Source organism: Thunnus thynnus, chromosome 3, assembly GCF_963924715.1.
Source record: "Thunnus thynnus chromosome 3, fThuThy2.1, whole genome shotgun sequence".
NCBI classification, from domain to species: domain Eukaryota; kingdom Metazoa; phylum Chordata; class Actinopteri; order Scombriformes; family Scombridae; genus Thunnus; species Thunnus thynnus.
Window position 1 is genome coordinate 30756253 of NC_089519.1, and position 27184 is coordinate 30783436.

The 27184-nt window shown below is 38.0% G+C and overlaps 3 protein-coding genes across 8 annotated transcripts in view; 2 read left to right on the forward strand and 1 right to left on the reverse strand.

The window, feature by feature from the left end:
* Positions 1-1541, forward strand: part of LOC137180118 (extracellular serine/threonine protein kinase FAM20C-like) — a 34648-nt gene extending 33107 nt beyond the window's left edge. The window contains exons 8-10 of the mRNA XM_067585356.1: positions 43-124; positions 229-288; positions 720-1541. Of these exons, the coding sequence (XP_067441457.1) occupies positions 43-124; positions 229-288; positions 720-990 (413 nt within the window). The 3' untranslated portion in view covers positions 991-1541. The remainder of the gene's footprint in view (positions 1-42; positions 125-228; positions 289-719) is intronic.
* Positions 1542-2584: 1043 nt separating this feature from the next.
* baiap2l2b (BAR/IMD domain containing adaptor protein 2 like 2b) lies at positions 2585-13835 on the forward strand. 2 transcript variants are annotated; one of them, XM_067585372.1, is made up of 15 exons: positions 2585-3397; positions 3659-3734; positions 4588-4674; positions 5839-5900; positions 6519-6590; positions 7336-7425; positions 7691-7822; positions 8782-8886; positions 9611-9713; positions 10067-10274; positions 11093-11158; positions 11390-11732; positions 11908-11951; positions 12911-13010; positions 13746-13835. In XM_067585372.1, the coding sequence occupies exons 1-14, from the start codon at positions 3344-3346 to the stop codon at positions 12984-12986; spliced, it is 1518 nt and encodes a 505-aa protein (XP_067441473.1). In that variant the 5' UTR covers positions 2585-3343; the 3' UTR covers positions 12987-13010; positions 13746-13835. The 2 variants fall into 2 exon arrangements, with proteins under 2 accessions (XP_067441473.1, XP_067441472.1); XM_067585371.1 differs by lacking the exon at positions 13746-13835 and having other exon boundaries at positions 12911-13295.
* pvalb7 (parvalbumin 7) overlaps positions 13715-27184 on the reverse strand; it is a 40763-nt gene continuing 27293 nt past the window's right edge. For 2 of the 5 annotated variants that reach the window (XM_067585378.1, XM_067585376.1), the window contains exons 2-6: positions 20030-20055; positions 16018-16086; positions 15582-15711; positions 15330-15439; positions 13715-14338 (exon numbers count right to left, since the gene is read on the reverse strand). In XM_067585378.1, the coding sequence (XP_067441479.1) occupies positions 14313-14338; positions 15330-15439; positions 15582-15711; positions 16018-16078 (327 nt within the window). In that variant the 5' untranslated portion in view covers positions 16079-16086; positions 20030-20055 and the 3' untranslated portion in view covers positions 13715-14312. Of the gene's footprint in view, positions 14339-15329; positions 15440-15581; positions 15712-16017; positions 16087-18846; positions 19993-20029; positions 21150-27184 lie in introns of those variants that run through there. The other 3 variants (XM_067585375.1, XM_067585380.1, XM_067585379.1) reach the window with 3 other exon arrangements.

Sequence of the window (27184 nt, forward strand, 5' to 3'; positions counted from 1 at the left end):
CATAGTTGACTAGTAACTGAATACTTCTTCCTCTTCCTCTAGGTAACATGGACAGGCACCACTATGAAACTTTTGAGAAGTTTGGCAACAATACTTTTCTGCTACACCTTGACAACGGGAGAGCGTGAGTATTTCTGGTGTGTCAAATGTGTTTGTCTACATGTTCAGGTTTCCTTTTGTTTAAAATGGCTGCCATTGTGACTGAGTTTGGGTCTGTTTTCACTGCAGATTCGGGCGCCACTCCAAAGATGAGCCATCTATCTTAGCTCCTTTGGAACAGTGTTGCAGGTATAAACAAGAAAGCGATAAAATGTTGTAATTTCTTACTAGAATTGTTCCTGTCTCCTGTTCTTGGCACTCAAATCATTTATTTTCTCTTGTTGCATTTAGTTAAATGAAATGGTGTTAGATTTATCAGTTCAGGTGAGGCAAATCCAATTTTGTACAGTTTCTGCCTCAAATGTGTTTGCAAGAAAAAAACATGCAGTATCACCTCAAAACCGTACAGTGCAATCATGAAGTAATAACATTGGATATTATTCCTAAATACAAATATTTGCTATAATCAAGAGATGCTTTACCTACAAATGATTTATTTATTTATTATTTATTATATGTATTCATAAACATTTTATTCTCATTTTCTTCTCTTCATTGTCCTCTTCACATGCCCCCATCATGCCCCTCCCTCTTTTCCATGTCTCACTTTCTTTTTTAAGAATCCGTCGATCCACCTGGCTGCGCCTGCGTCTCCTGTCTCTGCCTCAGTATCGTCTCAGTGATGTCATGCGGGCCTCGCTATCCCATGATCCCCTTCACAGTGTGGCCCCACTGCTGTCGGAGCCCCACCTCGCCGCTCTCGATCGGCGTTTGAAAACTGTGCTTGACACTGTAAGTCGTTGTCTGAAGCGACAGAGTAAGGATAGCAATGATGAGGTCATCTACGACGACATTGCTTCCTTGAAAGACATGGTCACTCCTGCTGGGTAGAGAAGTAACACCTCTGGTATGTTATGATATATATGTACAGTACCAGTCAAACGTTTGGACACACCTTCCCATTCCCTTGAATGAGAAAGTGTATCCAAACTTTTGACTGGTACTGTATATGATTACATGTCACACTAGCATATGCAAGTGGTGTCAGTTATATTAAGTGTCACATTTAATGTCACAAGGACTTAAATGGTGTCTTGATATATTCCCATTTTCTATAAAACAGGATATCTAGACTGGACAAAACGTGAGGAGGGACTGTTGGAAAATGTTTATGGCTTGAAAACCCTCCATGAGTTTTTTTGAGCTGTCAGAAATTTTGGGTTCTACAACATACATACTGTACATTCTAGCCACTGTAATGTAATGGTGCCCCAGGAAAAGGGAACATAGTTTTCAGAAGGGTAGCATCTAAAAATGCATTACAAATCCATGTTGCCAACTTAGAATTAAATTATAGGTTTTATGATTAGATTTGAGACCTGTTAATATACAACTTTCCTAAAAGTATTGAATTTTTGATGTAAAAATACAAAAAAAAGAAAGATATTGTATTGTTCTTGCCATTTAATTGAAAATTGATGCATTTAAATGTGATGAAAAAAAATGTGATGTGTGTGTCTTTGTGTGTGCGGTCAGGAAGGGGATTTGTGACCATGTGTTGCAGATGCAGTTTGACTGGTGGGGAACGGTGCCATGTACTTGTGTACATTGTGTATTTTAGTTTAGTTTTGTCCACTTTTTTGGATTCTGAAATCATTTCCCTCAATGTCAATAAATAACTTTGACTGTGATGACCGCTATTTGAAACAAATATGTTTCAAAGGCGATTTACAGATAATGTCACATGTACATTTTTAGTAAAATCCACATTTTGGTCCGTTTTGTTATTTGATTATTCTCTCCAATGCAATTAACAGTACAATGTTATATGGCTCAGTATATAGCTTATAGTATATGGCTGAGTATTGTTCTGACATTTTTCCCCGTTCCCCCCTGGATTATATTTCCCAAATATATCTCTATATATGAAAGGTCCACTATGCACTGTGGTCCTTGGAATGTTAAAAAAAAATATGTCCTTGGCATTGACCGTATTAAAAGTGTTGTGATGAAATAATCTCAACAAATTCCCACAAGGAAATTGAAATGGGGGGAAGACAAAGTAATAATGTTCTCCTCCATTTAATTTGTGTTGAATCAGTAATTTTTGGTTTGTTGGTTTACACTAAACTAAGAAATGACAATTAAACTGGTAAACTATAAATTGCACATGTACAAATTATTATAGTATAAATTTACATACTAAAGTATAAATTTATAGGCCTCAGATTCTAGGAAAAGTAGCAAAATTGTTATAATGAAAAATAATATAAATATCTGTTAGGATTTCAGCTACTTGACAAATAATGAAAACAAATTTTAATGGACTGTGGTCCAACTACACTATAAAGTACAGAAAAAAAAAATCAGAAGCACCTTCTAAATTTTGAATTGCACCATCTGATTATTTAATGTACATGTGATCTTTTTGAGGACCTGTCTGTCTAGCTTCTCCTCATCATGACTGAAAACTAGAGTTAGAGATTGTAGCTTTCATCTGAATTCAATATCTTAGTCTGTTTGATGTACAGACTTATATTATTTTCATGTTCTTGGGGTGTGCTAGGTTTACAGTATATTACTCATAGATATTTGATATGCGAGTCATAAAGCATATGTGCCTGTATGTGTGATAGACTTTGAGATATTTCCTCATAGCATTTGCAGGGTCCTTCTGCTACATGAACATGTAATGTATTTGTATCTAACTGCATATGGGAACTTCATATTTAGCTTTTTAAGGCAGTAGTTTTCTTCACCAAAATAGAGGTTCACCCTTAGGTGTGAGTCTACGTCACAGCTAGTTGGGCAGCTGGCTGTCCTCCTTCTCCTTTTCTTTCAGGGCTCCAATCAATAATTTACCTGGCCTGGTCATATCGATGGCACCTGCTCCCTTTTCTCTTCCCCTCGTTCCCTCCCTCGCGCTTTCCGTGAAAACTACTGAACTGCTGATGACAAGGGAGTAAAAGAACTCATTAATGAGTGACAGAAAAAAGGAGACAGAAAAGCAAGGAAACTGCTATCATTCTATCAGACAGGTGTTATCGGTCTTTGGACCAACGGCAGTGAAGGTGACTTTCACTGCCTGAAGACACTGATACACACAGGACAAGAAACGTCTGAGGAAACTTTTTCAGAAGTTTGAATGGGAATACAGACTCTGTTCACAAACTTGTTCTGTCCCTGACATTTTTTTAGGCTTTTTCTCTGCTTGAAGTTCATATTTCTTGTCAAATTTGTCACTATGTCGGGAGCCAGTAGCGACCAGCTGCACAGATCAACTTTAACTGTCTATTCAGTGAGTAGCAACTTTCTGTTTGGTCTCCTTGTTCACTTCTTTTGGTTTATACTCATGGTGTGGGCACATGGGCTGTAATATAGCATTTTAAATGGGAGAAGGAATTGTGATATATATGTAAATTGGGCCTAGTTTCTAGTCATTAGGACTAATTGTCACTAATGTGGAATGACTTTGGTAAATAATGAGCATATTTTTAATTCCAGAGTCTGTAGTGATAGCTGAAAAGACTAATGTTTGTGTGTGTGCGTGTCACTTTAGAACCTGATGGAGCACTTCAACCCAGGCCTCCAGAAGCTTGTTGCTTTAGGAACCAGCTATGTCAAAGCTTTTCAAGGTGAGTGAGTTTGTGAGTGACTGGGTGTGTAAATAGACAGCTGGGTGAACGGATGAGTGCGTGTATATGTGTGTGCGCACGTGTGTATGAGACAGACACAGGCATTTGCTAATAGTTATTTTTTTCTTATCTCTACCTTTTTATCTTTAGCTATCATTTGAAAAGTTTAAACCTACTACAACAAAATCCACAAAAAAGTCAAGTTGTGTTTGTGAAAATGCAGAACCTAAAGCTAGAAGTCACTAGACCTGTATGGAGCATTAGCTTAGGAGTCATACAGTTAAGTGATAAGCATAGTAGTGAGCTAAAAAAAAAAAGTTTGTACTTATATTATGTAAACATAAAATATGTAAGAGGGAGTTTATATTCTAGCACTGATAGAAATATGGAGCAGAATATAAACCTTCACATAGTGTTCTCCCTAAAAACACATATATCAAAGTTTAGAACTGACCCTCTTGTGTGAATCCTGTTGTGTGTGTTTGTCTGACCTCACCGATCCTTCCTGTCTATGCTTCTCCAATCTTTGTCATGTGTGTTACGTTGGTAAATGGGTGAGCGGCATGTATCATTAATGCACCTCTCTGCATGATAAAACAACAACAAGCCGTCAGTCACAGGGCAACTAGGCAGCGTTGTAAAACTATACCCACTGGCATGGGGCTATTCCTAGACCGAAATCATATATCACATGTCAGCGCTGTTAGACTTGTGTTTATAGTGAATAAAAAGAGAATTGATTGACTCAATTAGTAGTTCTGCTGGCTGTGATGTTACTCCAGAGCTCATAGGTTTATAATGTTGAGTATTTGAAAAGCTTTTGGTTTATTGTGTGCTGGTGTGTGTTCTGCAGCCTTAGCAGTTTGCAGTGAAGCCTACTTCAGCGCTGTGGCTAAAATGGGTGACCAAGCTCTTCACACGCTATCATCTCGCTCTCTTGGTAAGTGTTTGTGTGTTTGTATGTATGATTGATTATTCAGTCCTCCCATTACAGGTTTCAACCTTAATTTATTGCATTCATTACAGAAAAGGAGTTGTCCTCTAGTGATGGCTAAGTGCTCTATCAAGTTAACATCAAGCCCAATCATACTGAATCAACCTAGATTATAAAATACCACACACACTCAGTCACCTTAAAATGTTGTTCACCCCTTCTGCTCTTTCTTATTCTCTCTTGTATATGTTTCTGTGTGTGTTCACGTATGTGTGTGTGTGTGTGTGTGTGTGTGTGTGTGTGTGTGTGTGTGTGTGTGTGTGTGTGTCCTGAGCAGTGCATGCATGAGTGCATATTTTCCACCAGCTTCACTTTCACTCTGACCCAGGCGACGTGCTAGAGCATTGTTAGTGGTAAACAGCATTATGCTAGCGCATCCCCATTGAGAGTGTGTGGGCTTATACATCACTGCTAGCATAGCGTAACACACGTGGTTCTGCAAGGTTGGCTAACTGAGAAGGTCAGGGAGCCACAGCGTGACCAGGGGCCCTATTGAGTGACGGCCCTTAAATTATAGATGGGGACAGTCTTTCAGCTGCACTCAATTCATTAGTTCAACCACAAGCCATGACAATAGACACGATCAGAGGCACCAATAATATAAAAGGCTTGGCTAACTTTCCATCGTCTTCGCAGCCCAGTTAGTGAGGTCAAAAGAATACCTTGATGACTTGAGTAGTGTTGAATTGTGTTAAAAGTCGTTTATCAAGACATTCTTTGTAAATTATTGTGCCTATCTTTTACAAAAAGGACATGAGTGGTAGCACAAAAGTAAAATGAAAACAAATACCTTTTTACTGTAAAGTATAGATGGTAAGTTTAGCAAAATGTCACTAGATTTTCTATATTCTAGAGATTTTTAATGAAACACTTCCCACATTCTTTCTTCAGATAGCCGTATTGTTGTACTTGCAACAAAATAACGAAGTATACTGTATTCTCATATAGAATATATAACAAGTAATATAACTATCATATGTAACATTTGAAAGCAGTTCAGAAAAAATATCAGAGACCTTTTTGATATTTTGAATTGTTGCAGCAGGTTTTTGATGTGTGTGATATGTGTGTCAACTCTCTTTTTCAGCCAAGTTATTCTATTTTAAACAGGTGATGTCCTGATCCAGATATCAGAAACACAGAGGAGGCTCACTGCAGAGATGGAGGGAGTGGTGAGTACATGTCTTCACTCAACTCGTGTTATTAAAATTTGAAACACAGGATTCCTGTAGTCTTGGACATTTTAATTTAGGTGCTTTGAAAAGGTCTGTTTTAAAATGTTTTCAGACATTATTGTGCTTGTGCGAAGTAGAATTGTTGTGGATAAAAATTCATGTAATTTAAGGAATACTCCTGTTAGTATTTTACCCAGAGATGATATGTATCCTCTTATTTTACTGAGAAATACAGCAAAAACATTGTATTTCCCAAAATGTCAGAGTCCTTGTTAATTAAGAAATTTGTAAGGGTCATTTGTAGAATCACTTTTGACCCGTTACAAACTGGAGGACCACAGCTGAGATGTAGAAAAAGCTGTTTGGAGATTAGTTCCTGCTTGCATTTCGCTGCTTGTTTGCCATTCATAGTGCCACTTGAACGCTCTCAGTGATGTGAATAAGCAAAACATGGCCTCTGATTAAAAAGTTGGCCCGAGGATGTAGCACATTAGCATATAGATTTAGTCAAACAAAACAATCAACCCGATAATGAAAACTAGTGTTTGAACAAGGGGACGGTTTTCATAATGACTTGGCTACATCTCAGAGACATTGTTTTTCATCCTGCTACAGTTCCGATGGTTCCAGGTTGAAGTGTTGCAAGCCATGGAGAAGAATGTCAAACTGGATGAGGAGTACATTGATGTGAGTTTATAAAGGGAAGAAAGCATATGTTTCTATATTTACTATCCTGAGGACCAGTTATGGAGAATTTTGGGTAACTTAATGGGCTTGAGAGTTTGGTTTATATTAACAATTATTCTATTATATGTTCTTGGCGAAGGGTCTGCATAAATATAGCATTGCAATTATTTGTGTATTCTTTATTATGTACATGCATCAACAGTTTTCCAGTTATTGGCTGAATAGAAAGAGAAAATTCTGAAAAGACTCAGTAAGATAGTTATTAGTGTATGTTTAGTGTAGTGTATGTTTTTTGTTAGTGAATTAATTTTAGCAGTAAAGCTTGGTTCAATACTTGTTTGTGGTGCAACATATTGCATCCATTGGTTTTACATATATACTGTATATGTGGAGTAAAAACCTAGCTAAATTAACGGTTCTCTGATACAGTTCATCAATCGACTAATAATTTTGGTCCCTTTTTGTTGGCCAGTCTTAAACAGTAGAGCTTTTGCATTCCTCCATTTTGCTGTGAACAATCTTTCATGCATTTGACTATTTTAGTCACAATCACTCAGTTTTCATCTACACAAACAACAAACCAGCTTTATGTCCTCATGTACAGAACAGTCATAATACCAATATCTGACTGACAAACAGCACCAGCTCATTTTGTCCAAATGCCAGTCAGAAACTGCCTGCAAAAAGAGATGCTTCTAGGAAAAAACTTTTAATTACTTCACCAGAGCTGTTTTCTGTGCTGCAGGGTAGTCGCAGAGTTTATGAGCTGGAGGTGAGGAACCAGGCAGAGGCTTTGGAGAAACAACTCAGACGAGGAGCCTACAGAGACTCTTTGGTTATTATGCACACACACACACATACACATAACACCTTTCCGGTTCATGCACTCACTTAATGTGTATTCCATATACGTAATGTACATCCACACCGACACACACACTGATACAAAAAGACTGATATATAAATTATATACACATAATATACCTGTATGTATATCCACATAACACTCACACTCTCACTCAACACACACAGTCCAGTAGCAATAACTCTGAACCACTGAATGTGTATTTATGTCTGCATCCTTCTGTGTGTGTTTTTAGGAGAACAGTGACTATATGCTGTATTTGAGGCAGAGCCAGCAGGAGATCCTGAAGGAAGAGGAGAGGAGGTATCGCTTTCTGGCAGAGAAACACTGTGGACTCACGCAGTCACTGCTCTTCCTAATAAATAAGGTATACACACACACACACACACATACACACACCAGCACCACACAGCAACAGCTGGGCAAAGCAGAAGAGACTGCCTCCTCCCGTGATCTGTCTCACAAAGAGAAAGGAGTGATTTAGTGAGATAACTTTGGACTTAACCCTGTATTTTTTAGTATTTATAAAGCTGGCTAAGTTGAAAATGGTTTGGACACCAGTTGTAACATAGTTCCCTGTGCTGCAAGGCTAACAAGCCCCAGAGCAACATAAGTTCAGGCTGTCTAATTAAAAAATAACCAAACAGTTACTCAGAATCTCAAACTAACCAACACAATGTCAGAAATAATTCCAAAATGCACTAAAAACTACCTTTTAGTTGATATACATTGCCTGAAGCATACATCAGAAAAAAGGTGACATAATTCAATCGATTCAATTCATTCTGTTTGAGCTGATGGAAAAACTCAATGAATAAGAAAGAGGATTGTAGAACCTTTATAATTATAAGATGGGAATTTTCATAAAGTAATCTTTTTACAATAATTTAGTTGTTATTTCTTTTTATGTAGTATATACTATGAATTACAATTATGATTTCCATAACATATGAGTGAGTGTGAGTGTGAGTGTGAGTTGTAATGCACTCTAGTCTGACTAAGCTGAATTTGCAACTTGATGCCAATGGCTGATTTATAATGGTGCCATGATCACAGGCCATACATTCCATCACAAGGCGCCATCCAAAGCCATCATCATTATCACAACATCAGTGAAATGTTTCCCTTGAGCCAACACAGCTGAGACACAGCGTGGTCCAGCATTTTTATTCCACTCATGTGATAACATATTAATTGCTTGATGATCTAATAAGACTCTGGTCTCAGTTTCGATTGTCTCATTTACTGAAGTCTTTCTGTTCATTGTGTTGCTGCCCGATCAGATTGAGATCTAATGATGTGTTCACCTCTCTCATCTGTTTTCAGACTGGTGCATCTCTCCAGCAAAAGGCAGATGGATGGAAGGAGAAAGTAAATGAAACCAGAGGGTCCAGACCTCGAACTCCCACCCATTTGGACCAAGAGGCACAGGTGCCAACACTTTACTGGTTTAGTAAATCATTTTAATCCAAGGTGAACACTATGGTTCATGGTATTAAATTAGTATTCCATGCACTAGACCGCCTGTAAAGAAGCTGTGCTGGTTTGGGTTGCTGCACCAGTGTCTGTATGAAGCCACAGTGACATGATTTATGAAAAACTACACTGCTGTGTTACATTCACAGTGCTGTAAATTCTCAAATGGGGCCAGCTTCTAAATTATTATTGACTGAAGAGGGAACGATCCTTTATTTTAGAGAAGAAATCATTAGATTATTATTATTTGTGATTCCCTTGTTTTATCAGTAAACCGTGCTATTTTGCCATTGCTACTGTGTGCTGTTAATGAAACACTTCTTCCATGTGTTTCACACAAACACTTCCAGTGGTATCGGGGGATTTATCTGTTGATTACAATTAAAAGACTTGTACTGTGCAAAGACTGTGTATGTAGGAAGTGTTGAATTGATCACAGTTATTTTATTAGTTAGTATGTAGTCATAGTATTGCTGTTAAAAAACAACTTTTTTGTATACTTAACATGAGTATGGATATGTCTGTTTTGATGATAATGCTGTGTGTGCAGTTTTCCAGACAATAATTCGGTGTGGGCTTCACGCTGAGAGTAAAAAACCTTACAGTGCCAAATTTCAGATAAAAATTGTGAGAGTACACAGCAGTTAATTTATGATATCGGTATGTTGCATCTTCCCAGCTGCGAGGTTCAGTGAGCTCCCTGATGCAGACAGTAGCCAGAGATGAGGACATGTCCTGGGCCAGGCGGGAGCAACAGGCGCTGGGCAGAGTGCCCTCTAGAGGTGGACTGTAGACTGTACAATGTCTATGATTGCTGTATATTAATCTGCTAATAGTCTGACAAGCTTTGAAAACAATCAGCAGTATCAGCAGTGTTTGCCTCTGCAGCATTAGATTCACACAACCACTAGATTCTGTTATGTATATTATGAATTAACATCAGAGTTCTTGCATAAATGCTCAAGTAAATTAGTTATCATGTTATTTTTGCCTGTGGATATGCACAAATATTCCCAAAATGAAAGTCCAATGCACAAAAGTTTTTCCCTGACTGTTTGTTTTTACTCTCGCTCTCCCCAATCCTATTCATCTTCTCATCTCTGCATTTCCCCTCCACTTGTTTCCTCCCCTGCAGCGCCGTCTCCTCTCCCCAGTCGCTCTCGCTCCAGCTCAGTGGGGGAATCTCTGGGTCTGGGAGGAGGTAGAACCATGAGAGCCCTGGTGTCTCATCCCTCCTCATCCAACCCCAAACTTCTACCTTTCAACAGGGGAGAGATTGTCACTGTACTTGTGCAGGAGCCTCGCAACGGCTGGCTGTATGGACGCACTGACAGCAGCCTGCGGTGGGTAGCTGAGATAAAAGATGACTGTATTTGTTTGAATGCAGGTGCAGGAGCCGTTGTTATTTTTAAATTGGATTGAGCCATCTGTAATCATTAATTCCCAGCAACCAGAAACAAATGCAACTGATAAATGTCTGGCGCAACCTTCGCTTCAGTATTTTCACAACAGAGATGAGTAAGCTAGCTAATTATTAGAGATACAAAATACATTTTAATACCAGTGATAACAATGCTGTCATTTGTTTATTTATGCTGAGAACAAAATGTCTCACAATGCTTGTATGGGCAGTAGGTTGAAGGCCTTGGTAAACAGAGAACAGACTGAGCCTGAGTCAGCACTTTTCAATGTAACAGTTGAGTCACTGGTAATGATCAGCAACACAACAAAGCAACACAGATGTAGAGGTTTTATTTCGTGCATTGGAGCTGTAAAATTACAGAATAACCTTTGACCACTCAAAGCTATGAGATAAGATATTAAATGTGGTTTTCACAGGTTTCCATCTTGATAAGTACAAAAGAGTTGCAGTACATAATTCATGTTTAAAGAACATAAACAATGTGATAGGACCTTGCATATACTGCAAATGGAATCTATTGTATGACAGTAAACAAATCATTCTGACACTGTACATTCAGTCCACATCTGAAAAATATATACTGTCAATATATTATATACAATACAATATATTGACAGTATGTTATGTATTGTCTGATGTTTTATATGTAATGTTTTCAGGTGCAACATGAAGGATGGTACAATTTATAGAGTTTGAGCTGTTTTCTTTGCTGTTGTCTCATCTTTATTTCTCCTCCAGTCAAGGCTGGTTCCCTGCTGCTTATGTGGCTTCTATTGAGGATTTTGCCAACACTTTAGCAACAAGGTAAAAAATAACTTTTTATAACTGTCTGTCTACAGAATCAAGGAATTTTAAATGACATCAGGGCATCTTTCTGGCCAAACTTTTGCCTGCTGTACCAATATATGACAGCAGCACCTTCCACCTATCAGATCTGACACATAAACATATCAAGGAGGCTTTATCCTCTATTATCTGTTTTGATCTTGTCTTATGAAACACTGAAATTTCTCTTTGTACCCCTTGACTCCCCAGTGGTGGTTCTTTACGAAGCCATAGTATGAACAATCTGCTGGACCCCACTGACACCTACAGTGACCAATCAGAGAGCAAGACCTATGGAGATGACCCGCCTCCGGCCACGCCCAACCGTAGAGCCTCTGTAGACGTCCGCTCAATCTCTCCACTCCCAGAGAAGAAGGCAGAACCAGGAATAGAGACAAAGCCCAATCAAACCAAGAGCTACAATGAAGTCCCACCTCCGCCTCCTCCACCGCCTCCTCCTCCCCCGAGTCAGAATCTCAGAAGGGGCTCTGTAGATTTTCGACCAATTTCTCCTCTCCCTGACAGGAAGGGCGAGTCAGGTTCTGATGTTCAGGTATTAGCGGTGGAATTTGTTTGACAAATCAGCCATGCAGAATGATAGAGTATCAAGTTTTTAGAAGTTTGTCATCTGCTTTTTTCTTTTTTTCTTGACAAAGTAGTCCTAGTTCAGTAATCTGACTTCCACTACTGAGTTTGTTCACATTGGCAATCCTCTCTTTTTTTTTTAGACATTATCACCCCATGGGCCACCTGAAAACCCACTCTTTCCCAGGTAATTTCCGGCATGTCTGTATCTGTGTTGACATAAAAAAGATTTTCATTTACTGGCTTCACTATCTGATGAATTTCATCACTTTTAAAAGTTTTGTAATGGTCTGTCAGTGTGATTTGGCCCTTATATAATAGATATGTTGCATTTTGTTTCATTCTTGTGATGTAAAACTTTGACTTTGTATCTGGGAAACCGTTTACCTGAACAACTCTATGACTTGTCTCCATATGGAATACATGCACCCAGCGATATAAATATCAGAATTATGAATAGTAGCAGTAGTGGAAGAGGTGCTACTGGTTGCCTGGGTTTCAGTTGATACTATAAGTACTTTTTAAGTGGTTTTGCAGTGTTCCTGAGGCTTTTGCATCCTCATGAAGAATGCTGTTCTGGAAAAAAAATGTATTACATTTTTGGGGTAGTTATATATAGTTTGGAAATTATCCCATAGTTAATACCTATACATTTTATTAGCTATCAAATAAATAAACACAGATGTATAGAGATCATCTTGAGTGTAGTGTAGGTGCATGTACAGTGTTTTGTAGATGTACATACATGTTTAGTGGTTGTCAGTTTGTGTTAATAATTTTATTATTTTGACTAAATTCTAGGTCATTTTTGGCTGTTTTCCCACAAATCTTTTATCACTTACATTTGCACTATAGAGCATTACTGTAGCTTCAATCCAGGAAAAATTGTCTTTGGTATCAGCCCTCAAAAACTGACCTAGATTTAAATGTAATTCCATCCCCCAATTTTTGAAATAGTAAGCTGCAGTCCAATTTAGCACAATCACCAACCACAGTCAAAATCTACCATCCTTTGGCCAGTAGCTGGTGTTAGTTTCCCAACCTGCTGTGTGTGCATGTGTGTGTTTGTGTCTTTTTTTGTGTCGGCAGAAAGCATTTGAGCATGTGAGGTATTGTGTAACATTTTCCATCGTCCTCTCATTTCAGAGGGACAAACCCATTCGCCACTGTAAAGCTTCGCCCCACGACGACCAATGACAGATCCGCTCCTCGGATCCACTGATCCATCAGCACTCACACAGGCCGGGTTTGTAACTGAGGCTGCCAGATCAGGTTGTGGAGGAAGGATACACATTTTTGTTTCGGGAGAATGTAATGTCATCTCTGAAATGTGAAGGCTTTGAGCTAAGAGGGTACGAGGAAGATTGCTGAGTTATTTGTACAGTGTTAGATGTAGAAAATTCTCCGGATGAGGCATTTCTTGTACAAAAGGCAAAAATATTTCATCAACTAAATAATAAAATATCAAAACCATAAACTTTTAAAATAGTTGTCAATTCTTTGTACAGTATTTTAGTTTTTACTTTGATGAGACTTTTTCTCTTATGTTATAAATGATAATTTGATTGTTGAATGTTTCATTTTTTACTCAAACTGTCATGTCTCATAGGCTAAATTTATAAGCGAATGTCCTAAATCAAGCCTTTGTTCATGCGACACACATCTGATTTGACAGATCTGAACATAAAAATGTGATCTTTACAAATCTGATTTTTAAATGCTGTACATATCAGATTCTTCCTTTACGTTCACACTGCAGCCACAACCTCCCCGACTAGTGATTGTAAATTTGTAATTCCTTTCGCTGTCCTGTATCTGACAAGAATTTTAATCATGAAAAAAATGTTTTGCAATGTTCAGTATATAAGGATTTGTGTTAAATGTTTTTGTGTCCACTGTGAGTAACAATAAGTAAAGAAACATCAATTACTCAAGTTTTTTTTATTGTCATTTCTTACTCAGATCTTTTCTCACTTCACAGCTCTCCATTGATATCATTTTATTTACTACATCATCTGATCGGAGGCAGGGAAAGAGGAGGAAGGGAAAGAGGAGAGGAGGTGAGGTGAGGTGAGGGAAGGAGCATGAGGAAAAGGAGTGAAAGGAAAGTGCACGGATATGTGAACATCCAGAAATAAAACCAATCAAACAAAATGCACAACCTGAAATACAGAGAAGGAAATGAAGTCTTTATAACATCTACACCATCTACACCACTACCTGTTTGAGACCACAAGTTATCTTCACAAAATCATTAAGAATGATTCTGAAACCCATTCACCATGTATGACCATATATGTATATCTATATATATATGTATATATATATAAAAATGGAAAATTAAAAATGAATCTGGTGCCTGTTATGTTCCTCCTCACGGTTACTCCCTGTCTGCCTGTTTCTGGCAGGGTTTTGTAGAGAGCAGGCTTGGTCTGACTCCATGCGTTGGGTCCCAAGGGAAGTGAGAGGAGTTTAAAGGTGGCAGTTACAAAATATGAATGCAGGGAGGAAGAGGAGGAGGAGGAGGACAAGGATGTTCATCTGTCCTCTATTCATGCACCAAGCCCTCAAACTCTGAAAAAGAAAAAAAAAGAGAAAAGGTATGCACAATTATTATTTTTTCTGTGCCATAGACCTCCATGATTGTCCAAAAACTTGTTTTAACACATCAGTGAGCCACAGTCTTGCACTGGGAGATATGCTTCTTCATCACAATGAACGTGGTCACTTTGAGTCAATCCCACATACGCTGTCCTGTTCACACAAAACACATCAAATGTGTGTTCATCTGCGGCTAGAGGTATATGTATTCCTAATTGAGTAACCTTTGCAAAAAATTTTAGTGCCCAGCTGTCTTAGGAAGTGAGTAGGTTTTTAAAAAATGAAACTCTATAATTGTGACCAGTATTAACATTGTCAGTACAAACAAATAGGCTCAGGCTGAGTGCCACAGACAAGTTAGGGAAGTCGAAAAGTATGGAGAAATGAACACATGCTAACATCAGAAGTTATATTTTTGTGCTTGTGATTGTTTTCAGTAAAAATAACTATTAAAGGTGCTCATTACATCTTTGCTTCATCAAAAAATGTATCAGCATTTCCAGTCAGTATAATTTCCATAAAAAAATGAGTTGTCGCTGAGAAGCCATCTTATACTGGTCTCTATTTTAACAATGTGTGGCCAGATGTGCTTCATGGCAGAAAGTAGGAATTGCTTTTTCTTGTAGGTTATACAAAGCGTTTCTCAACTTCCACTGTTCTAATAGCATTGTTTTAACTAGCTTAACTCCTAGGGATACATACAGGCTGTTGTTAGAGTCTGTTTTTCTAAAGAAGTAAGCAAGTAGCAACGTCCTCTTTGCAACAAGAAGCAACAGGGCGACAGAAATGATAGCATAAAAATCCTACACATGTAGAGCAAACTCAACCTTAGCCCACATGCTAACCTGTACACTCCCCCTCTTCCTCCTTCTCCTTCTCACCCTCTATCTTCTCTTCCTCCCCCTCATATTATTTTAACAATAAACTTTATCACACTATGCAATGTTCCTCTCTTTTTCCTCACCGTCAATGCCGATCTTTCCGTCTCCATCTTTGTCTGCAGCTTTAAGGAATGCTGATGTCTCGGCGTCAGTCAGATCTCTGCCCTCCTGGGAAAAGCCCTTCAGTACGAACCTGTGAAAAGTACAGAAAAAGATAACTAAAGGACAGTTTTAAATGAACACGTGACAATGTGCAGGACATAGACTAGATACAGAATGTCTATTAGGCAAGCCTAGCCTCTTTTTTGTTTTTTGCATCTGTGTGATTTCCTCACTTGAGCTCGCCCTCTTCTATGAATCCACTACCGTCCACATCCAGAACCTGGAAGACCTTCTTGACGTTTTCGGCAGACATGGCCTTCATTCCCACCATTTCAAAGAACTTTTTAGGGTCGAATGTTTCTGCTGTAGAGAGAGAGAGAGAGAGAAAGTGCAGACTGAACCATCAAACAAACTTCTACCAACCTGAACATTTATTAGAAACGTTTTGGAACTGCAAACTTTCTAATCAGTCAAAGAGGCCGTAGTGAATTCTGTCTCAGTCAGTTGTTCATAAGCTGTAAATTAGCAGGACAGAGTTGTGTATGTGTAGTGAAAATTCAAAATGTGTGTCAATTTACTGCGTCTGTCAAAATCTAAAGCTAACTTCTGGAACTTTGTAGGTCTGTTTCAGCTGAGAACATCACGTCAAACTCTGCAACGGTTACAGACCTGCAAAGGCATCAAGAGCTTTCTTGATCTCCTCAGCTTTCAACAGATCTGTCATCGCCATTTTGTCAGCTGACGAGAGGGACACAAAGTGGGAGAGAGAGAGGGGGGGACAGAAAGAACACAAAAGGTACAAAGTGAGAGATGAATGAACAATATTTCAAAGAGTTTAGCGTAGATGTAAGATGTAAACACAAGAGCGGAAGATCTGATACAAAAGCTAAAGTCCAAATTTAAATTGTTAACATTACAGCCATAGATTCTTCATAACTAGATGAAGGGAAAATCATTTAGTCTGTTGGTTGGAGATGAAACACACACAAAAGAGCCTTCTGACCCCAATGTGCCTAGAAGAATTTCATTCAGGCGTTCAACAGACAGCCACAGTGGAACTTGGTACAACAGGGGAGATGATCAAAGGCTTGTAGTTTAGAATTTAAGTTTTGCGCATAAGAGGACACACGTACCTCAGTTTTCACACACACACACACACACACACTACTTAACTTTTATCAACATAAACATATAAGCACACAAATCATTCTGAATTCTCTCTCTAACTTTCTAAAACCCTTAAGGTATATTTGTAACGACACGTCTTCAATGTTCTTTCGTATTTGCCACCTTGCGTCCCTCTGCTGGGGAAATACACTGTCGTCTTAATACACGAACACAAGACGCTGGCACTTTCACATCTTACTGGAGGATTGCACCATGCACCCGCGGGTCCTTTACTGGTCTGTGCTTCTAATTTACAAACAGAAAAATGCATAAATATAACTGTATTGTCCATTGTGGTACACTTGCATCTTTGCAATATGAAAAATTGCATCAGTAACACATAGGACTCAAGAACAACATGTTGAACAATAAAAACATCATTTATTAGACATAAAGAGCATGAAATCTACGTGTATAGCCCAATCAGAATTGCTGATAAGCAAACTGGAGGATACCTACTGAAAATTTGGTCAAATTTCTCTTAAAATCAGATTTGTAATAAATACATTTTAGGGGTAATGTAGGTTCATTTCTCCACTCAAATGTTTGTGAATTCAAACACAATCATTGAATAGTTGAATATACATACTGCATCTACCTGTTTTCAGTATTTTGTGATTTTAATTCACCAGCCATTACAATGAATCCAAAGTCATATGTGCCTATATGCATGCATGATAGCATTTTCCCCAACTCCATATAAAGTATTCATTGTTTTATAGGTGTATGACACATGATTTTAAGGGATTTAAACCCTAAACAAGTCCAGTGAAAATGTTCAGGACCCCCAAGCAGAAGACCATGCAGCTCTATGTGAAGTAGTATGTTGCAGGATGTGTAATGTACCTATTCAGTCATGTTTCACTGAAGGGTAAAAAAAATGTCGATTTTGCCCCTCAGTTGCAGTACACTGCAGTATCCTGTAGATGCCAGTAGGTATCAGAACAGAGCTGAAGTCCCTCAGGTTCCTTGTTTATCAGTTTAGAGTGCTGGGACCAAGTGTTTAGTTGTCAAGACAGATGTTTGATAAATGTGTTTGTGCCTGTAAGATAACTAATCTCCCTTGTGTGTGTTACCTCTGCGAGTGTGTGTGTGTGTGTCTCTGTGCATGTGTCTCTTGTACCACATAATGCCATGGTGATAATATGTGTGCATGAGACTTGAAGAGCCCCAGTTGAGTAGTTTCATTAGCACCTCAGCAGGTTGTATTGTCTTGACCTCGACAAAACACTTGACACTTCCTGCAGAAAGGAAAGAGTGACCTAATTTTAAAAAAATGTTATTCTCTTCCTGACTGACCAATCTACGTCTGACCCTCTACCTGTTATGTGTCTGGCATGTTTTGGTAGCAAAAGCCAGCTAGTGAGCTTTGTGGTTTTTGCAAAGTCTTGATATGTGCAAACTTTTTTCCATCCATGAAATAATGTTTTACAAATAGAAAGCTAAAGACACCTCAGGCCATCTTCTTTTGGTTTGTTTAAGACAGAAGGGTTACCTACTTTCATCAACAATAAACCTTGACAGACAGATCTGGTCTTGGAAGTTGTTCAACATCATGATTTGTTAATATGATGGTAAAAATTCACAGACAGCATGACACATCCATCTCAGTCATTCATAAGATTGACAGCATTCAGTGCTTACAGGTTCTTTCACAACAGCTTTGACTTTAAGGTTTGAGGATGATACTGTAGCTCATGTTAGAGAAAATGTCCTGTTATCAAGAGGCCAAATCTTACATCACACTTTATGGCAACTGAGCTCAAGTGTCCTTGAGCTGAAAGCTGTTTTCTCACGGTAAATTGCTCCAGTAGAGTGTAGCCATACTGCTGTGATGGATAGGTGTAGTTATATGTCAGCACCACAGCATGTCTATTCATCAAATGACACACTTTCACTGGAGGATGAGAGTAATTTTCGTCTTTGAGTGAGCTATAAATAAACACCAGAAGTTGCATGTTAACCTTTCCACCATAAAGTTGCTTCCATCCTACACTTGCTATCAACTTTTTTTCCTGTGGAAGAAAAGTGTAATAATTTGAAGTGTCAGTCTACACTGGTTGACAACTCCACAGGTCTCTGCGAGTTATACACAGAAATCCTGGTAACAGCACAGTCAGCAGTGAGTCATGCAGAGTACTGTATATTTTTTATAAAGCATATTTTATTGAAACAGGTAGTCCCAGTGAGCACCTGAACAATCAATAAAAAAACATCCGGAAAATGCATTACTGTACTCAAAGGTGCAGCGTGTAGAATATAGTGGCATCTACTGGTACAGACTTGGCAGAAATGGAATATGATATTCATTAGTATGTTTTAATTAATCACCTGAAAATATGAATTGTCTTTTCTTTTCCTTAGAATGAGCCCTTTATATGTACATGGGGAGCGGGTGCTCTTGCACGGAGACGGCCATGTTGCTCTGCCATGTTTCTACAGTAGCCCAGAATGGACAAACCAAACACTGGCAGTCCAGAGGGATTTTCGTGTTTATCGTGAGTTTCCGTAGGTTCTCCTACATGCTAGGACGTGGGAGAGGTTTCGTGGGGGAGGTTTTCAGTTGAACCTCACCTAAATCAACTAAATCCTACACACTTCACCTTTAAAGTCATAAGACACCTGTTCTTATCAACATAACAGTGATTACACATGAGCTAAAAAAACACCCATTAGACTGACACCTGCTCCGTTACCTTTTAATTTGGCACAGCTATGACAGCATAGAAAACAATAAAAAGGACACAACACATTGCGGCATGCAGGAGACGTAAGAGGTTCCAGATTGACATCAAACGGAATAAACCTTTAGGGACCTATAAAAAAATAATCTCAAATTCTTTAAAAAACAGTATGTGTTGTGTAAGAAACTCCTTTGAAGTGATCAGAGGTTTAGGTCCCACTATTGATCACTTTCACATTCATTCTGACGCTGTATTTACATGGTTTTCTGCACTGATGCACACTTTCATTTCAGCTTTTCTTTAACATCAAAATTTATTATTATACAGTTTGTCTCGGTGATGTTATGATTTGTTCTGATTTTTTGTTAGTCGTGTTCACTTTGATATATGCCTCAAACTTTTTATTGATTACAGCATATTGTATTTTATTCAAGTCATGTTTTTTATAAGCCTTACGGAGCTTAAATCGTTGATGCTTGTGATGGATTTTCTGAGTCAGTTCAGTTTCTAGCAGAGCATTGACTTGAATTCTTATACAAAAGTACTCCTGGTATAACACCCTAAAGCTACAAAATATTGCATTGTTGTGTATCACGATGGCTTAATTATTCAAATGGGTTCCATTTAATTGCAAGATATCTGCTTGTCAGATAAACTGCACAATCATCCTGTTTCATTCTTCTTTCCAAAATGGCCTCGAGCGCACAGCCTTCACTTGGACTGTCACTGTCCAAAGCACCTGAAAGATATCTGATTTGTATTGTGTGGGGTTTTTTAAATAGCTATACTCAGTTTTCTGGTACAATGTTTAATATATTTTTCTGTCTTACCTGAATGAAGGGGTGGATGAGTGCACCTGAGAGTAGAGAGAGAGAGAGGGCAAGAGGAAAGGTGATGGAGAGAGTGAGAAGAGAGAAAGGTTAGAGACAGAGTAAAGATCAGCGAGTTGGATGAAGGACACAATAAGACTTTTATAGCTGCCTCAAAACACATACACACTTATCCCATACACCCCCCACTCATTCACTGCATCTCCACCTTTCTCCATTTTGAGAAAGGTGGGGGTTGCGCTACACTATTGGCCCTGCAGTATGATCACTTTCTCTACGACGCTAACAAATCACACACAGGCTTATTCATAATACCATTTTATCTGATTTCCCTCGGACCTTTATCTCCACTCTGGTCTTTCTCTATTTCTCTGTGTGATTCTCTTCCTCTTTTGTTTCTACACACATCAATTCTTTTTACTCTTATCTGCTTTGATTTATTCTGAAATCCTCATGTTATAATGCCGGTTTTCTCTCCGCTAAAAGTTTTAGGATGGCTAAAGATAGGGGAGAACATTTGAAATTGCTTTTTTTTTTCACGTTTTTTTTCCTGTCCAATTATGAACAAACAGACTGAGACTGAAAATATCTTTGTCTTATTTTATTTTCAAAGTGCTCTCCTCTAAAAACTCAATCTAGAAAATTCATTCATTCATTATTAGTAATTGTGGTGATGATTCAAACCCCGAAAGACAATGGAAAATATTTTTTATATTTTAAAACAAATTCAAGGCATTTTTCCTTCCCAGAGAAAATCTTTAATAAGAACATTATATTACTTAAAAATCATGTTTGGGAAGTTTATCAGGAGCATCATAGACATATAGTTAAATTTCTGAAAAATCGTCATCTTAACAGCCTTGATTTCCCCCCATAAACTTAATTTCAATAATTCCCGTTTCTCTAAATGTTGTTTTATCTTCTGTTAAACTGGTAATACATTCAGAATTACTATTGTGTCCAAGTCTGGTGTTAGTGATATAGTGGTATTTCATACCAGTTTGGATACATTTGAAATTGAAATATGTAACCATATCTGATGTACAGCTTGCAGATACATACATTGCTTCTGAATTATGCCAGTTTCAAGAGAGGTAGAATTGAGGAAACAGATTGCCTTAGCAGCAACAAAATATCATCAGCATCCCTCTACTCCCTTTTATTTCTGCATTTTTTGGAATAGATATTGCTAATGGTTCTAAAACTAAAAGAAATAACAGGGTTGGTATAGAACACCCCTGCTTGTTGGACCTTGATAATGTAAAAAAAGGGGAAATCATTAGTCTGAATAGTGGCCTTTAGGTCACTATACAAGACATCAATCAAGACCAAAACCAAATTCACCAAGAACAATGAACAGATATTTCCATCCTACCCTGTGAAAGACCTTCTCTGCATCCAGAGAAAGCACAGTGACAGGGCAGGATGCTGACCTGTTGAGCCAAATAAGATGCAGAAGGAGCCGAATGCTATCGGTTGATCTCCTATTCTTCATAAAACCCACTTGGTCATTATGAATAATACTTGGGAGAACTCTCTCTAATCTGGCAGCTATGATCTTTGATAGCACCTTTCCATCGGCATTACTCAATGAAAGAGGACAATAAACGGGATCCATTAAATCTCTGTCCTTTTTGGGGATTAGAGTTATCAGGGACTCCCTAAAGGACTCAGGTAGTCTTTTTATTTGTAATGCTATTGTAAAGACATCTGTTCATCTTGGGGCTATTATGTCAATGAAAGATTTATAGCACTCTATGGGCAAACCATCTAACCCCAGGTCATTTAATTGTAAGATGGCCTTTCTAACCTCTATCTCTGTGATAGGGGCCTCTAAACTCTTTCTATCTGTTCTTTGGAAAGTTTAGGTAACTTTAGTTATTCCATCAAAAAGCTTTGTAGTCCTCCTCTCCTGAATTATCCTCAGACTCATCAAAACTTTTATAGAAATCATAAAAAACTCTGTTAATGCCCTTTGTGTCTGCAATAAGTTTATTTTGTTCATTTAGAATTGCTGGCATTGCTGTTATTTTCTTGTTTTTTTATCTGATTGGCCAAAAGTTTCCCAGTTTTATCTTGTTCTTCATAATAAGTCAATGTCATCTGAAATAAAGCAGACTTCACTTTAGCATTATAAATCTTGTACAATTGTATTATTATATATTATATTATTTATATTACATTTATAAATTGTATTTCTTGATGCATTGTGCTTTAATATTCTTCTCCAATTGTAGTATCTGATTCTCTAAGTCTCCCATATTATTGCATTTTTTTCTGTAGAGCTTTCAGAAAAAAACAAACAAGCATGTCTTCTGTGATTGAATTATTAACTTGTTAATTCTGTAATGATTATAATGAATTAAGACTGTACCATCTGTACCCCATGAAAACTTTCTCTTCTTGAATCTCTAATTGGAAATCTACCATTGCATGCTCTGTTAATGAAAGAGCCCCAGTGTTACTATTTATTATGCTCTCAGTAAATTGATTTGAAATTAAAAAAATAATCAATCCTAGACTGAGTGCCATGAAAATGAGAAAGAAAGGAATACTCTCCTTCCCAGTAATCACCACATATCAATTAACCCCAGATCTCTCATCAACATAGAGATAGCTAGTCTTAATCTTTTTAGAAATAATAATATCATTTCATTTATGAAAGAAAACATGGTCCTCAACATTAGGAGCATAGATATTACAACGATTCATTTTAACCCCATACAATATGGTTTCAACACAAAGAACTCATTCCTGGTCATCCATTTCTTTGCACTATGTTTCCTACCCAGTCTCTTTTCCTCTTCATTATTTCTAATACTGTCAAATGGGTTTCTTGTATAAAGGCTATATCCACATTTTTACCTTTTAAATATGCCAGACATCTCCTACGTTTTACTAGCTATGAGAACCATTTATATTCCATGTAACAACCTTCAGTATCTGATTTGCCACAGGGAGATTTTTAAGAATCTTTCAGACCTGCTCATTATATAGTTTAATCCTAAGCGCAGAGAACATGTAGAAAGAGAAAGAAAGGGAAAGAAAAGGCAAAAGAAAGATGAAATCCACAGCTTTTTTGTGATATGTAAAGTGTTGTTATTCCCCATACATCACCTTCCTAATCTCTCCTTCATGTCTCCTCCCCTTCCACTTCCCTCTCTCGATATCAAGCGACAAATTTATTCTTTTTTCACTGCATCCGTATCTTCTCATGCCTCCTCCTTTATCACTTATCGGTCGCCATCCTGTCAGAACCCCGACAGCTTAGGAGACTCTCTGTCTCTCCCACGATCTTTCTCCCTTTCATTCGCTTATCTGTTGGTGAGTGATGTTCTAGACCATCTTAGTCAAGGCCAAAAGAGAAATTAATTTATGGTGAGTACATGTTTTTAAGAGTCAGAGAGAACTTTTTTAGCTGTTAGACTGTAGCTAGTGTAACGAAAGGGCATGAGGTCTTGTAATATTTGTTTTGTGATCACTGGATGTTATGTAACAGCTATGAGTTAATACCTGATAATAACACAGTGTTTCTGCTTTTTATATTTTAATTTCACCTCAGACTTTAGTTACAAATCAGAAGTTCATCTGGGTCGCACTCACCTGCAAATCATGTGTTGCAGTATCACCGTTTTCTTCCAACATGTTAACCACAAACATTTTATACATTAAATCATCAATGAAAACCTTTGAAAACATGTTAAGGTTTGCTAAAAAATGAGCACAGCTTCTACAGGATCCTCATTCAGAAACAAGTCTTAATACTGAACTGACAAGCTGGGCTGTTTGTCAGTCCCATCCAAAATTATTTTTGTGAGCGTTTTCCAATCGTCCTCCTTATGATACAGTTGAGTTAGGTTCATCCAGACATCTAAAATTACTTTGTTAAGGTTAAAGCAAGATTGTGTCACAGGTGGTAGGAGACAGGTTGTGAAACATGGCTTCTTGTGTCAGAGTCCACTATAACGACATCACACTTCTTCCTCCTTTAATTCTGAGACAGGACGGTCGTTATTGTCACGACCACAGAAGGTCACTTGTTATCAAAAAGTAAACATAGTTCATTGTAAGCATTTAAACAAAAAACCATCATCAGTTGCTTTCCTTAACCAAAGTTACTTAACACTAACCCCCCAACCTTCTTAGTGGAACACACAGAACATAATATGTGAACTGCATTTCAGAGCTTATGCACCTTCTCATATAGTTTTGGAACTGCGTTGCATAACTGGATGCTAAAAAAAATACTTGTCTGAAAGTCTTTATGTCTGTCTTTGTCTCTGTTCTCTCAGTGTCCTGTCCTGACGCTCTCGTAGTATTCTCTTCTCTACTGTATTACCCTTCATCAGCACTTTACAGCATTGTAGAAGAACGAGGGAGGGAGGGGCGAGGTGAGGAGGCGAGGACAACGCGTAGGAAGGATTTGTAGTGGGGACGAAGGGTCAAGAGAGGAAGATAGAGAGATGTAGAGATACATATGGATGGGTTAATGTAAATGAAATGCCTATAAATGAGGAGAGACGAAAGAAGAGTTTGTCAAGGATAAAGACTAGAGACAGACAAAGAAGAATAATGAGAGTATTGATGGAGGAACAATGTTAATTAACACTGGAGTGAGCAGAATAAAAAAAGGTTGGGGTCTAGTGAACAGAGACAGAATCATTGTTAATATGTTTTTTTGCTTTTTATTTTTCAATACTCGTGGTTGTCAATAGCCATAAAACTTATTAAATAACCAAATAAGAAACCAAATCCTTGGAGTGAGAATAAAAATAGACAATGCAAAGATGCCAGTACAGTAAGTGTGATGCATGAATAGATGTTAGATACACAGAGTCATCCATGGATCAAATGAAAAAGAGGAATGAAGACAGACAGAGTTACAGATAGAGGAAGAGAGAGAGAGAGGAATTAAATGGGTTTTTAATGACCAACTTGCTATGCGCATTAAGTCATGGCAGGAGTAGATACAAGCCACAGCTATCCGTATGTGTGTGTGTGTGTGTGTGTGTGGTATTGATATCACTGGGGTATGCCTTATCTACTCACCAAAAGATTAGCATAAATATATTCCTAAAAATAAACATGGGGAACCCAGTGATTGTACTGGGTTAGGGGGCTCTGTTGACCAGATGGATACTTGACTAGGACTAGTGTACAGTGAGGGCTTGGGCCAGTTTATCTGCTTTATTAACAGTATAAAGTCACATCTAGACAGGATCTTACAACACAACCATTGAAAAAAAAAGATGAAACAGCAGCATTTGGGAGTGACAGCTGTTCATATTTATTATCTGAAGTCTGAAAACAAATGCATTGACTACTTATTTTTTTAATATGGCGGGCGTAGTCTCATAGTCTCTTCATAGTCTCAACCTCAAGCACCAAAGGCTCAATGCTCAACTTTGACATGGACTCATTTTTGAACATTAAAGATCCCTTCCAGACATGACAAATACTCTGATTTGAATGATAGTTTGTGTCTGATGTGGCTTTTCCACAAAAAAAGTTCAATTACCTTGATAAAAGTTGTAAAAGTACATCTGTTCCTTCTCATCTGTTATAAAAATTGAGAATCTATGAATATGAAAATATTTTTTCATTTCAGAAGTTCAACTGCTGGACACAAGATGTCTCCTATTTCACTAAAAAGTCCATTCTCAGAGCATTTGCACTGGAGGCTTCAAGTTTCCACATCACACTTGTTTAAGTTGCATATTCAACCAGGATTGGCTCTAAACTAGTTGTGAAGTCACAAATCATACTCGCACAGAGAAACTTTGCCCCTTCAGCAGATGAAAGTGAAAACAGGCTTCTAGTGTCAAACTCTGCACAAACATCACTCAGCACAGTGAAGCTCAAACATCTAAATAACGATAAGCCCCTAACATTTTTGAGTGGAAGGGGACTTTAAGGAGTTTGCAAATCGTCAATTCGGACTCATTTGGTTTGACTAAATGACTACTCATAACGTCATGAGTTCAATACAGGCCGGCATGTAGAGCACAGTGGGAGAAGAAGCCCCCCTGTTTGCCATATGTGCATGAGTGCACTGCAGGCTTTGGTTCTAGTGATATATTTAGTGCTCATATTACGGCTGGTGTGTGTGGGCGTGTGTGGGAGATGGTGAGTTTTGAAAGGAATGCACCAAGTTGTTGGGTGTTTGGCCTGTTACGCAGCCAACCTGTTAAGTAATGAGATACACCACATCTTCCATATTTCCCTTGCAGATTCTAGTTAGTCATGCTGATTGTTTAGTGTCTACTATGTGAAGGGAAAGCAGGTGAGTGAAATTGTCTCTGAGAAAATTCAAACTTCAGCTAAACCTAATCCTCACCCTTAGTACAGTATCGTAAGAACATGAGATTATGTAGCTTTACAGCCTTTAACCATGTTTAAATTATGTTTAAAAAATCACTAAAGGTGCAGCTACTACTGGTGTCCGTATGGCTACAGTTATTATTTACAGACAAAGGAAATGTGTCTATTTTACTGTAGATGCTTTCTTTAACCCTTAAAGGTCCTGCACACTGACGCAGTTGTTCTCAGATATTGAGACTCATTAGGTTTCTGCTCAGGTTAAAGTTGGGCAGACCTACTATCTGCTGGGAATTATGTGATATCAACAAACTCACTCCACTAATAAGAATGGTAAAGGTGTAAATTGTCCCACTGTAACAGGTGCAGCAAATGTAACATATAACCTAGAACTTATATTTTCCAACCAAATTTTTCCAACCCACTTCTAATCTAGACACGCTAATAACTTTTGACCTGAAAACCACAAAATCTGTGCTTTCTCCAGCTGGTGATAAGACATTATATCCATTCTGGGGACAAAACAATTGAAGTCTGATGTTTTTTATTCATGAGATCTAGACAATGTGATATAATCTGTAACAATTTATCATAACTTTGACAACCTCTCCTTTATTTGAGCGATTATTCTTTACAAACATAAGTGTGAAAAAAGTCATTTATGTAAGTAGGTGTGTATTAAACGGTTAAACTCGTTAAACTCGTTAAACAAGTTCCTCAAAATTTCATAACAAGTACGCTTTGACAGCTGTGCTCTTTAATGTTGCTATGATTACAGGCTGGGTAGCGCATAAATTTAGAACGGTGATTGAACTTGAGCCGAACTTCGTGTGCATT